Below are 14,399 nucleotides of genomic sequence, written 5' to 3' on the forward strand. Positions count from 1 at the left end.
GGCAATGACAGTGAGACCTGGAGGGGAGTGATTGGGAGGCATGGTCCCCCCCCTCTGAACCCAAATGGTGTTTTGTTATTGGACTTCTGTGCTCGTCATGGATTGTCTATAACGAACACCATGTTCCAGCATAAGAGTGTCCATATGTACACCTGGCATCAGGATTCCCTGGGCCGCAGTTCAATGATCGACTTTGTAGTCGTATCGTCGGACCTGCGGCCACATGCCTTGGACACTCGGGTGAAGAGGGGGGCGGAGCTGTCAACTGATCACCACCTGGTGGTGAGTTGGCTCAGATGGTGGGGGAGGAAGCCGGTCAGATCTGGCAGGCCCAAACGTGTTGTGAGGGTCTGCTGGGAACGTCTGGCTGAGTCCCCTGTCAGAGCGAGCTTCAACTCCCACCTTCAGCAGAGCTTCGAACATGTCCCGAGTGAGGCGGGGGACATTGAGTCCGAATGGGCTGTGTTCCGTGCCTCTATTGCTGAGGCGGCCAGCCGGAGCTGTGGCTGTAAGGTCGTTGGTGCCTGCCGTGGCGGTAATCCCAGGACTCGTTGGTGGACACCAGCAGTGAGGGATGCCGTCAAGCTGAAGAAGGAGTCCTATCGGGCCTTCTTGGCCTGTGGGACTCTGGAGGCAGCTGATGGGTACCGGCGGGCTAAGCGGCATGCGGCTTCGGCTGTTGCCGAGGCAAAAATTCGGGCATGGGAGGAGTTCGGCGAGGCCATGGAGAAAGACTTCCGGACGGCTTCGAGGAGATTCTGGTCCACCATCCGGCGGCTCAGGAGGGGGAAGCAGTGCTCCATCAATACTGTGTACAGTGGAGGTGGGGAGCTGCTGACCTCAACTCGGGACGTTGTGGGTCGGTGGAGGGAATACTTCGAAGACCTCCTCAATCCTACCAACACGTCTTCCCATGAGGGAGCAGAGCTGGTGGACTCAGGGGTGGACTCTCCTATCTCTGGGGCTGAAGTCGCTGAGGTGGTCAAAAAGCTCCTTGGCGGCAAGGCCCCGGGGGTGGATGAGATCCGCCCGGAGTTCCTTAAGGCTCTGGATGCTGTGGGGCTGTCCTGGCTGACACGCCTCTGCAGCATCGCGTGGACATTGGGGGCAGTACCGCTGGATTGGCAGACTGGGGTGGTTGCCCCCCTTTTTAAGAAGGGGGACCAGAGGGTGTGTTCCAATTACAGGGGAATCACACTCCTCAGCCTCCCTGGTAAGGTCTATTCAGGGGTCCTGGAGAGGAGGGTCCGCCGGATAGTCGAATCCCGGATTGAGGAGGAGCAGTGTGGTTTTCGTCCTGGTCGCGGAACAGTAGACCAGCTCTATACCCTCTCTGGGGTCCTGGGGGGGGGCATGGGAGTTTGCCCAACCAGTCTACATGTGCTTTGTGGACCTGGAGAAGGCATTCGACCGTGTCCCCCGGGGGCTCCTGTGGGGGGTACTCCGGGAGTATGGGGTACCGGACCCCCTTGTACGAGCTGTCCGGTCCCTGTACGACAGGTGTCAGAGCTTGGTCCGCATTGCCGGTAGTAAGTCGGATCCGTTTCCGGTGAGGGTTGGACTCCGCCAAGGCTGCCCTTTATCACCGATTCTGTTCATAACTTATATGGACAGAATTTCTAGGCGCAGCCGAGGTGTTGAGGGGATCCGACTTGGTGGCCTCAGGATTGGGTCCCTGCTTTTTGCGGATGACGTGGTCCTGTTGGCTTCATCTGGTCGTGATCTCCAGCTCTCGCTTGAGCGATTCGCGGCCGAGTGTGAAGCGGCTGGGATGAGAATCAGCACCTCAAAATCTGAGACCATGGTCCTCAGCCGGAATAGGGTGGATTGCCCTCTCCGGGTCGGGGGTCAGGTCCTGCCTCAAGTGGAGGAGTTTAAATATCTCGGGGTCTTGTTCATGAGTGAGGGAAGGATGGAGCGCGAGATCGACAGACGGATCGGTGCGGCGTCTGCAGTAATGCGGACTCTGCGCCGGTCTGTCGTGGTGAAGAAGGAGCTGAGCCAGAAGGTGAAGCTCTCGATTTACCAGTCGATCTACGTTCCTACCCTCACCTATGGTCATGAGCTGTGGGTCGTGACCGAAAGAACGAGATCTCGTATACAGGCGGCTGAAATGAGTTTCCTCCGCAGGGTGGCCGGGCTCTCCCTTAGAGATAGGGTGAGGAGCTCGGTCATCCGGGAGGGGCTCAGAGTAGAGCCGCTGCTCCTCCGCATCGAGAGGAACCAGTTGAGGTGGCTCGGGCATCTGGTCAGGATGCCTCCTGGACGCCTCCCTGGTGAGGTGTTCCAGGCACGTCCCTCTGGGAGGAGACCCTGGGGAAGACCCAGGACACGCTGGAGGGATTACATCTCTCGGCTGGCCTGGGAACGCCTCGGGATCCCCCCCGCAGAGTTGGCAAATGTGGCTGGGGAGAGGGAAGTCTGGGCTTCCCTGCTTAGGCTGCTGCCCCCGCGACCCGACCCCGGATAAGCGGCAGAAGATGGATGGATGGATGGACCTTTCAACAATAGCGAGCAACAAGAAAAATGTTTTTACTTTTTACCACAAAATATTCTGTATGATCACATTTAAGTTACAAATATTCTCAGCACTTTTAAAAATTCATTTTCTTTTTTGTGTCAGAAACGGACATGATGAGCATGTTTAACATGTCATTTCATGATGTTAACATGCTATAATTACTATGTACAAGTTAACTTAACCTCCAGTATTCAAGACAGTCATCGACCTCGTTTCCTCAGCACTCAGCAGTCCAAACCTGGTCTCATTAGTGGAAAGGAGAATAGCGTACTATAAATAATGCCTCTCAGTGGACTGAGACACCACATATTAGCCTACATCATTGTACTGCGCTGAGACTTTGGCTAGTCAAACAATGTATTCATCAAACTTTAACAGCCCTATGCTATGCCTGTAACACAAGCCACAACTGCGGTCATGTGATGGAACATGTGGAAGATAAGAGAAACAGACACCATCCTCAGATTTCATTAACTGTTCCATTTTCCCTTTCCTTTTCAGTTTTAGATCAGACAGAATTAAAAAGATATGATTAATGAGCAAGAAAATTGATTATTTCTCTCCCTTGACAATATCAGTTGGTGTCGTAGTATACATTGTTGGAAAACCTGATTAGTCAGCTTTACAAAAACAGAGTACAACTTGTAAAGAATATGTTTCTGTGGAAGAAGGAACACAAGTAAATGTGTGGGAAGAATCCCTAAACGATGCCAAAATTCCCTGCAATATTCTGTCAGTATTCACTCTTATTCTTGTTTTGATTCCTATTATTCTGAAAGTATGACATCATCCAATGCACCAAGCAACTCAAAAGAAGAGTGAATGATAAGTTATACATCACCAGCTCATATAATTGAAGGGGAGAAATAAATAATAGGAGAAAGGAAAAAAGTGATAAGAGATAAATTGAGTGGCATTGTTTCATATTATTTGTCAACAAAAGCATTTATTTGTACTCCTGAGGAATAAATCCTTTATTTTCAAAGCGCAGAAAACCTAATCTACTTAAGCAGTTTCATTTAAAGGGAACTTAGTCCTAGACTTTCTTATTCTGACTCATTTTTGCAATTTTGTAGTGTAAAAAGATCAGAGATAAATCCTACTAAATTAAACTATTTAGTTGTTAATTTCCTTTCTGTATGTCATGATCAATAATCTAAACTCATCAGCTCAATGAGTTGAACAAGAAGCTGTAGGATATGGATCAAGTAGCTTATAAAAATTAATGTGTGCAGAAGTAGGTTAGAGATTTGATTTCAGTTTGTCAGATACATATTTTATCAATGTTTAATAGTTTATGCTTCCTGTATTGTTTAGAAGCTTTGTTGCTGTATCAGGTGATAAATAGTGATTGTACATGCACCACGCAGTGTTGGTACATTTCAATCCACTGAGACTTAATATGATCCCCCTTAAGTCTGTGAATCACTGGATTTCCATGTTATGATCAATCAGGCAAAAAACCTACTCGTTATTTTTGAGATCCTCTAAATCCATGGCTGACAACATCTTCCAATACGGCACCCTTTCCCATTTAACGCACAATTTACCAAAGGCCTCGTGCTGTTAGAGTTTAAAGGATTATTACACCAATACTACAATTCAATATGTTTCTCATTAGCACGTTAATAAAACTGGAGCCTGTACATAAGAGCTTCATTGTTGTTTTGAAGCCAAAAGATAATTGTTTGTCACATTTTTGTCTTTTATGACATTAGATTATTAGGGAAATATAAAATAATATAATATTTACTGAATATATATAAATTTTTAAAAAAAAATTCTCCAAAATTCTGTATTTACAATATTTCTAGCCTGGCTGTCTTTGTTCTTCCATACACCCTATTTTTTTCCCCCAGGTATAGGTTTAATCGTTTGGTGGATATATAAAATGTTAACAGTTTTTTTCTAAGTATTTTTTTAAGTATTTTTTTTCTAAAAGATGTTATTTTTGCTCTTTGGGCCTTTGATAGAGGCTGCTGTCACTTACTCTAGATACACTAAGGATGGAATTTCTTAATTTTAACTTCAGTGTTTCGTTGAGTCTCTTGGTCAGTGTCGCCGACTTTCTAGTGAAGGCTTGAGCTTTGCCAGCGCAGGTGATGTCACACCTGCAGTAGTAAAATCGTCAAAATAAGCTTGACTTGTTCTGGACGTCTTTCAGTCAAATTCTATTTTTTTGTCAGTGTTTTCCATATCGTGGAAATCACAGGACCCTAGACATTATGACTGACTGAAAACTGCAGGAACCATGTTCTTCCTCTGGATGGTATCTCACCAGACTGAGGAAACTGTTTTGCTTCTGCAGTTTTCTATTCAGCTCCTGGCATGCTACTTGTACATTCTGATTTCCTGTTTGTGATGTGTTCATGTTAACAGCTGCAACTCTTAACTGTAAGGGGAAAAAAGTCTTTTTCAGAGGCAGGATATAGCAGTGCATGAAAGCCCTTAACCTTCTGATTGCCGATACAAAATGTTTTTGTGCAGTTTGCGTTTTTCTACTTGTTGGGTTTGTCTTCCTTCTACTTTCTACCTTAAAAATATGAAGTTAATTAATTTTGCTTTCAAATACAAATGAAATGAAGCAATTGTTCTACTTTTACTACCTACTGTTTTACAAACAGGAGATCCATATTGTTGGTATTTTCCGGAATTTTTCCCAAGTTGTGAAATGGAAATTCAACATTTCCATTTGTTGTGGAATGAAGCATCTGCATTTCAACAGCAGACCCCAGCTTTACAAAAATAAACATTCATAAAATGTTGCCCATAAGAGCAACAGTTTTAAATGTTAGCCACTAAAACCTTACACAAACAAATGGACCCAGGGTGATTCCCAGGGTCTGGGAGACTGATAGGCAGTGGAGGAATTACGATCATAAGTACAACCCATAACAATATTCTCTCTAAAAAAAAAAAAGGAATAAGCGTCAATTATCTGTGGCTGATCTACAGATAAAAGAAAAATAGTCATTTAAAAAACCTGGTTGATATCACCAGAGTTGTAAAGACACAGTATAAAGTGCACCTGTTGTTCTGTGTTACTGTGATATTTCAGCATAAAATAGACATTTGATTCTGAAAATTTTGCCAATTTGTGACAAAAGGCATGATAAGGGTATCGTCATAACCCAACCTCGACATGACATCGCACCAAAAGGAAAGTAAAAGATCACAAGGGGAAAAAAAAGAGTGGGAGATTATGTGAGGCTACAGGAATTGTTTGCTCCATCTGGTGCACCTTTGATGCCCTTGGCTGTGTTGCTCTCTCCACTGGCTGAGGGAAGGAGATTTCTTGCCCTTTTGACCAACTACTGGTGCCTGGATCACATGCTGGCAGCACATACGTACTGACTCACACTCTCCTCCTTGCAAATGATGCAAACCACAGCCGTATCTTACAAACTAAATGCATCACAGGTGATGAAGAAGGAGAGTGAATGAAAAAGAATTACAATAAAAAAAGGGGGGACAGCTGGTACAGTGTGAGAGTGTGAAGGTCAAATGCTTGCATGGTCACAGGGGACTATGCGTAAGAGATGAAGCAGTGTAGAGAGGAGCATGAGTAGGACATGGAAACACATGAGAGAGAGAGAGAGAGAGAGAGAGAGAGAGAGAGAGAGAGAGAGAGAGAGCACTGCAGCAGGAATAAAAAAATCATCCACTCTGAAGAACAAGCAGCCTTTGCTTCAAGACAACTTGATGACACTCACCGTGTGAAGGTGGGCAGAGGTACAGAGGCAGCTTCACCCCTCAGAGGGGAGGAGAGAGAGAGGGGGGCTTCCTAGCAGAGCCGCAGCAAATGCCAAAACAGCTTGATGACTCCTCTACATACATAGACATGCACACACACTCTGACACACAGCGATCAAGCCTTCTTTCCCACCCGCTCCAGCGTGCAAATGACCTCACTGAGGGACACAAACAAACACGACGTCCCACGAGGGAAACCAGCATCCCCACTTCTTACTCCTTACTCATCACCACTGCATCGATGGAGCCAACATCACGATCACACACAGACACACACACATACTGTCAGAAGGATCTGTCATAGAAAAAGCTCACAGAAATCCTCTCAGAGAGAAAAAAGCACAAGCATGAAGCATGAGCAGGATGTTTACAGTGTCAGAGAGGCAGAGAGAGAGGGGGTGTGTGGCACTCATAGGCATTCTTAATCAGCCTTCCCTGGGAGCCAATAAGAGCTCAGGGTGCTCTGACTGTGGCCAATCAGAAAGCAAGACAGGCCGTGTCAGTGTTGCTGCAGCCCAAAACAATGACAGTTGGCAATGATTACAGTGTTGGCGTGTAGGCTACCTCTGACAGAGACTCAGGGGCACATATGCACACATTTACATAAACACACATCTACTACAACTCAGTGTAAATAAATGAAGTCACATTTTCTCACATCTACTGTGTGTGTCCTGTTGCAATAACATGCTTTTATATAAGAAGTTCCTGATATTCCTGACACAGTGGAGCTCCTGGTTTGATAATCACACATTAGCAAGCAAACGTTTGGGTATCTTTAAAGATTTCTGCTGCTGCCATTAGTTCAATGAGTGAAATATTAACCAATCTCTAAAGTTCAAGTTAAAACATCATTCATTCATTCATTTTCCGAACCGCTTATTCCAATTCAGGGTCACGGGGAAGCTGGAGCCTATCCCAGCCGGCTTTGGGCGACAGGCAGGGTACACCCTGGACAGCTTGCCAGTCCATCGCAGGGCCACACACAGAGAGACGAACAACCACTCACGCTCACACTCACTCCTAGGGGCAATTTAGAGTGACCAATTAACCTAACATGCATGTGTTTTGGAAGGTGGGAGGAAGCCGGAGTACCCGGAGAGAACCCACGCATACACGGGGAGAACATGCAAACTCCACACAGAAAGGCCACTGACCAAACCAGCCAAGGATTGAACCAGCGACCTTCTTGCTGTGAGGCCACAGTGCTAACCACTGCGCCACCGTGCAGCCCGTTAAAACATCATTTTGTCCAAATTTAAAGGATTATTTGCACGTGATTGTTTTCTACAATTTTATTAAGAGAATAAAGCAGGTAATTAAAATCATGCAATAGTTTGGGTGCCCTAATAATACAAGCTGGTAGGTAATATTCATAAAGAACAAATCAGTATGTACTTGGAAAGACAGGTAGAGATACAGCTTTTATAAAATTCTAGCCAGTTGCAGACACTGAGTTGCCAACCTTACAACTCTGTGGTACTGACTCAGTTTGATGGCACACTGATGGTCATGATGCACCTTCCTGGAGTCTGAATGAACCTGTAGCTGAGAAACTGCACAACCAGCCCAGAGTATCACATGATAGCTGCATTTTGTTTAACGACACAGCTCCACGTGCGAGCAACTGGATGTCAACAGAGTGGCCATTTTGGATGTGCGCCATTGCTGACCCAAAACTCTAAAGCACATTGTCAGAGGAAGCGAGGAAAGAGAGAAAGTAACAGAGCAAAAAGCAAGAGAGCCAGCATCAGACTCTTACTCAGGAAGGAGACAGGATGCTTGATGGATTTGGAATTAGCTGTCATCCAAGATCCCAAAATCCAAAAATCAGCCAAACTTCAGCTTTACTGCTTTAACCCCTGAACATCTGCTGTCACAAATTTACATCAGACCACTTGTGGCCTTTGATTATTTTCTTTAATTTCAACAAAAGAGCTGCAAAAGTGTCATATGAGTCCGATCCATTATGTGACATGCCCTCTCTCTCTCTCTGGCTTCCCCTTCGGGTGTTGCTTTGTTTCTCTATCTGTACGGTCAGTGTTCCTTAATGCAGGTGTTCAGGACCTACTGCCTTCATGTCTTAGATACACTACTCACAAAAAGTTAGGGATATTTGGCTTTCAGGTGAAATTTATGGAAAATGCAATATGTTCATGCTACAGTGATATAATATCATAAAAGTAAGACATTTAAGTAGAAGGATGCACTACTGATTTCCTCATCTCAAAAAATTCATTCAACACAAAAGGTAACAACAATGGTAGTTACACCACAACAAAACATTTGAACGTCTCAATATCTCGTCATGTGCCCTTGAGCATCAATTACAGCTTGACAACGACGTCTCATGCTGTTCACAAGGCAACTTATTGCCTGCTGAGGCATGGCATCCCACTCTTCTTCAAGGGCAGCCCTCAGGTCATTGAGGTTCTGGGGTGCAGGGTCTCGAGCCTCTACACGACGGCTCAGCTGATCCCACAGGTTTTCAATGGGATTCAGGTGTGGAGAGAGTGCAGGCCATTCCATTTGAGGTACACCAGTCTCCAACAGCCGTTCCCTGATGATGCGGCCTCGATGAGCAGGAGCATTGTCATCCATGAAGATGAAATTAGGCCTGTGCTGTTCATGTAGGGGCACAATCACTGGATTAATGATGTTATTCAGGTAGTATGGGCTTGTCACTGTACCATTCACAAAGTGTAGGGCAGTTCTGTACCAAGTGGACACCCCTGCCCACACTGTAACACCGCCACCACCAAAAGCTCGCCTGGTAACAACAGTGGCTGATGCATAGCGCTCTCCCTGACGTCTCCAACATCGTTGCCGGCCATCATTTCTGCTCAGTGTGAATCGACTTTCATCAGAGAACAGCACTGAGGCCCACTGGTTCCTCGTCCAGCGTAAATGCTCCCTGGCCCATGCAAGACGATGATGCCTGTGTCTGGTGGTGTGGTCAGGTACCCGTGCAGGTCGTCTAGCACGCAGACCACGCTGATGGAAACGGTTTGGAATGGTCTGACGTGACACTTGGGTGCCTCTCACCTCTCTTAAACGTGCCTGGAGTTGAGTGGCATTCATCATCCGGTTTCTCAGGGCAGTGTTCACAATGTAGCGGTCATCAGCACGGGATGTGGCCAAAGGACGTCCACTTCTAGGCCTTTCTGTGACTCTTCCAGTCTCTCCATATCTCTGTTGCAACCTGCTGATGACACTCTGTGACACTCCAAGCTCAGTGGCCACTTCTGTCTGAGAACGTCCTGTTTGAAGCATCGCAATGGCAAGGGACTGTTGTTCCATTGTTAGGTGTCGTCTTGGTCTCATGATGTCAAAATGTGAACAGCATGATGAGGACAACTGTTTAAACACCAGCTCTAATTGAACCAGGACATTTATTGGTCAATTCAAGGATCACACACCTGCCGTGATTTTTGCCGTTAAGCTCCTTGTTAGAGAACAGCAACTTGTGCAAAATTTATTGAAACATTTAACAGTTGGACATGTGCATTTAAAAGCTTAGAGAAGATCACATTAAGTTCACCTGTACAGGTTTGAATGCATTTTAGGCTTGTTGTGAAATTTCACCCAAAAGCTGAATATCCCTAACTTTTTGTGAATAGTGTATGTTCCTACACCTGAGTCAGATCAATGAACTTCCTCATCAAGTTCTTTCTAAGCTTGTAAATGAGCCATTTTATTTAGGTGCATTGAAGTATGGTTAGGGCTATGGCCTCACTGCAAGAAGGTCGCTGGTTTGATCCTTGGCTGGGGCAAGGTGTGGACAGTGGCCTTTCTGTGTGGAGTTTGCATGTTCTCCTCGTGTATGCGTGGGTTCTCTCCGGCTTCCTCCCATCATCCAAAGACATGCATGTTAGGTTAATTGGTTACTCTAAATTTCCATTAGAATGAGTGTGAGTGGTTGCTTGTCTCTGTGTGGCCCTGCAAGGGACTGGTGAGCTGTCCAGGGTGTACCCTACCTTTTGCCCAAAGACTGCTGGGATAGGCTGCAGCGTCCCTGCGACCCTTCATTGGACTGAACAGTTAGGATAATGACTGAATGAAGTAGGGTTACCTCTTAAACATGCAGGAAACTGGGTCCTGAAGACCTGGACTAAGAAACACTGGCTGATGGATTTGTTGCACACCTGCTGTTCATCAACCCCTCAAACTCTGCTGCATAAAAACCAGTTTTTCCAGTCACTCTTTGACAGTCTGTTTCATCAATTCTCCCTGTGATATTGAGCCCACTCTGGTTAGTTTTGGACTTGGGCTTTGTTAACATTTTTCTTTTGGTAGGAAAAACCTTTGTTTTGACCTCAGTCAGCCTGAATCAGCCTTTGAGTCCTTCATCTGTGTGGAGTTACATTATTACTATAATTTTAACTAACTAAATTATTTTTTCAGTGATTCCTTGGCCCAACAATTTATATTTTTTGTGTCCAGCAACCACCACCAGTTAATAATCAGCCATTACCATTGGTTGATCCTATCTGCTACTACATCCATACACTAAAAATAAAGTTTGCAAACAAGTTAAGAAGCAGGATATTTTCATTCAGTCTCCTCCCCCTTTCTGGAGTTTGGACTTTTATCCTGCTGTATTTTGTCACATTTGCTTTGTTACTTGAGTTTTTCTACGCTGTCAAACTTTGATCTTCTTAACCTTGTAACTTCCCAACCAATCAGCCTGATCCATGTTCTTTAAAACTGTCTTCAGTTATTATTTGGCCTCCAAACGGACTATCATACCACCCATCTCCTCCTCTCATACCAGTGGAGCCTCATCAGACATGTTTGCCACCTCTTATCTCTGCTCAGTATCTACATTAAATATAACTGCTCCACTGTACAGCAATAAATTTAGTTGCATCTTTCCACGACCTCCCCTTATTAACTAAAACTAATATCAGGCTAATAAATCCATGGATCTATAAAGCAAAGTGATGCAGTCCTCAGTGTAACTCAAAAGGCTAACAACTAATGCAGATAGCAAAGTACTCTCAGGTAACTCCCTCCTCTGTTTGTAATGTAATTATGAAAGAGTATTTAAAAGGAACTGGGGGATTTAAGATGAGGTCTAGCAGAACAAGACAAATTTCTGAGGAAATAACTAGAAAAGTAGATGATCATGTGGCTGGTATACATTTATAAAACACAAACACACTTTCTTAAATGACTTAGCTGGTTCCAACTTGAAGCTCTCATCCTTTTAGTCAAGAGCTTTCCTGTACTGTTTCCTCATACTGCACACGATCTTCCCTGATATAATCCAAAACAATGAAAATAACTTTTACATATAAGCAAGTGTGAGGAACCTGGAAAAACAACTAAGGGACAAATTAGACGTTTAAAAACTGTCTTCAGCATATTGAAAGCATCTGATGTTGTGATCTGTGGTTTTGTTTTGTTTTTTTAATCATGTAATATTGAGTTAGAGCTTTATTTTGTAGTTTTTCACCTTGTGTTTTTTCTTCATGCTTCCACTTTATTAGAACATCTGGTTTAATTTGCTCATTAGCTTTACAGCTCCTCGTTATTTGCTTTCAGTATATATACCTTTTAGTTTCACTCTTTGTTAGATCATTGTAATGTTTTGCCTGGTTTGGCTGTGTAAGTGTTCCAGTTCTTGTTATGGAAACCTGATTCCTGTACATGTCTACTTCCTGCCTTAAGTCCTGCATTTGGGTCTTCACGTACCATGCATTGTGACATTGTATCTACATGCAATGTTCAAAAATATTTAGTCAAAAATGGTATCTAAAAATGGTGGCTGTCAAAACAAAGTGAAAAAGAGTTAAAAGGTCTAGATATGCCGTATGACACAGGAACTGAACTGGAAATCAGAGGCAACAGGTCTTCTGGAGTGACAAATCGTTAGAGTCCAAATTCCAACATTACTCAAGCAGTAGGAAATCATTTGACAGATAACAGAACAAAAGACAACTAAAATGCAGTTTTGTTCTCTTCTTCAAGAAGCCTGGAGAATTTTCCGAAAGGAAATTATAAGGCGGCTTGTCTCATAGGGTTCAAACTGTGATGAAGAATAAAGGTGTTCATACCAAATATTGACTTTGAAGCACAGGTGATTTGTCATTATGTCCTTGGGAAAGACACTTCACCCTCCTTGCCTCCAGTATCAGCACTGCTGGTGTATGAATGAATATAAATGTTTTGATGGTAGTCAGAGGGGCCATTGGCATAGATTGGCTGACCTGTTTCAGGCAGTGTTCCCCAGGGCAGCTGTGACTACACATGTAGCTCACCATCAATAAGTATGAATGTGGAGTGGATGAATAATGGATCAAATGTAAGCACTCTTAAGTGCTCTTTGCAATAAAGCACAATATGCAGATTTTGCATGTAAATTGGCAAATGAACATTCATTAAAATGTTTGTGAAATGTAAAATAATATTTGTTTACAGAAGGAAACAGACTCTGTAAAAGAGGTATATTTGACTTCTGGGCAGGCACACCTGCAGAAATATGAGCTTTATAGTTTCTTTTTTTATATATTTTCCTGTTGTTATTCAACACTCTTATTCAAAGCAACTTATAAGTGAGAAACATTTGGATTCATCATTGATTGTACTGTATATGCAAAAAAATATTTTCTATGAGGAAAACTATAAGAACTGTAAATTGACTTGTAGTTCCAGTCATGCTGACCACTCAAAGCGATTTACACTTTATTTCACATTCACCCATAATCTGTGGAAGCCTGTAATCGAGCTTCCAACTTTCTAGTTGAAGACAACTGCTCTTCCTCTTGCTCTTTCTCTTCTGTAAGAGGGTTATGGTCTACATGTGTGTCAGGATAGGATGTGATCAGATGGCAGAGAGGAATGTCTCTGCTCTGAATCTGCCTTATGCAGAATTTGTCCCGTAGAAGCAGAGCTTATTTCTGATTGAGTTAGATAGCGGGGTGAAGATGTTACAGTATGTCTGTTGGCAGCATCAGTGAGAGCAATCAGTGGAGTTCATTAAGTAAGGTGGTGAGATGATGCGTATACACAATCTGGACCATGTGCAGGGCTTTTCCTGCACATGCAGGGAGGGATTTCTCATTCATGTGGACACTGACGTTTTCTCAAGTCATTCATTAAAAAGATAAATATTTCACCTTTTTATTCAAACTTTAAAATATGTAAATCTGGGTTAAGGTAGGAGTATATTGACTGACACAATCAATAATCATTATCATTAACTAAAAAGATAATTGCTGTGGACGAAGCTATATGGAAGAGTCTATTTTGCTGATGTAAGTTTCTCCGCATCACACTGGTGTTTTTTAGGTGTGCTATCTGAGCTTTTCTGCAGATGAAAACAAAACTGTGCAAGAAAGAGAAGAAATTCAGATAAAGAAATGTGATGAAAAGCAACTTGAACGGACTTACATTGGAAACAACTCGAAGCTCAGAACAAGCATAACCAAATGGAAACCTCATCAGAAGCTCAAATCTTATCACCTGCATTTCACTTATCTGGCTGTAGCAGAGGGGCAGTATTTGCAGGACTGGAGCACACAGCAAGGCCGAAGGTTTGCAGGCATGTGAATTGTGGTAGAGTCTCATTCTTACCCATCATGCATTTTCACAACAAGGTGTCTGAGGGGCCAAGCTACGTCCCCCACAGAGCATTGACCTCTAAATAAGTCAGCTTGCAGTAACATTGGTATCAGTTAATAGAACTTTATTTACTAGACAAAACTCTTTGATTTGTTTTTTTAATCACACAGCTCATCATTTCAAAGATGTGTGTTGAAGCAGTTTACATACTTGTGCTACTGTCACACAGTGTCTCCTGACTGGCACTCAAGGTGGGCAGTGGGGTGATGGACAGCGACGCTGGGCAGGAGACCGGCTCCAAATGCTCACTAACTGGAGGGAGAGCAGAAACCTCCGAGTGAATGCAGTCTGGACTGGGGAGATTCTGGCTGCTTGATGGGAAAGGACTGTTCCAGTGGGAGAACTCGATCGCCACTTGACCCCCGAGGTCGAACCCTGCCGAAACACAACAATCAGAACAAAGGCAGATGATAAAAATTTCAATACTGAAATATGCCACAAAAAAATTGTACATTTAAAAAAAAAAAAAAAAAAAAAGCATTTTTCATCAAATTCTACT

The 14,399-nt window shown here is 43.8% G+C and overlaps 1 protein-coding gene across 1 annotated transcript in view; it reads right to left on the reverse strand.

Annotated features, from left to right (window-relative positions):
* The window catches only part of LOC306773506 (anoctamin-4-like), a gene marked incomplete at its 5' end in the record, with an annotated part of 67,548 nt that overhangs the window by 33,849 nt on the left and 19,300 nt on the right, over positions 1-14,399 (reverse strand). Inside the window, one exon of the mRNA XM_079263344.1 lies at positions 14,051-14,275. Coding sequence (XP_079119470.1) covers positions 14,051-14,275 — 225 coding nt within the window. The remainder of the gene's footprint in view (positions 1-14,050; positions 14,276-14,399) is intronic.

This window comes from Telmatherina bonti (genome assembly GCF_933228915.1).
Source record: "Telmatherina bonti genome assembly, chromosome: 23".
In the NCBI taxonomy this organism is placed as follows: Eukaryota; Metazoa; Chordata; class Actinopteri; order Atheriniformes; family Telmatherinidae; genus Telmatherina; species Telmatherina bonti.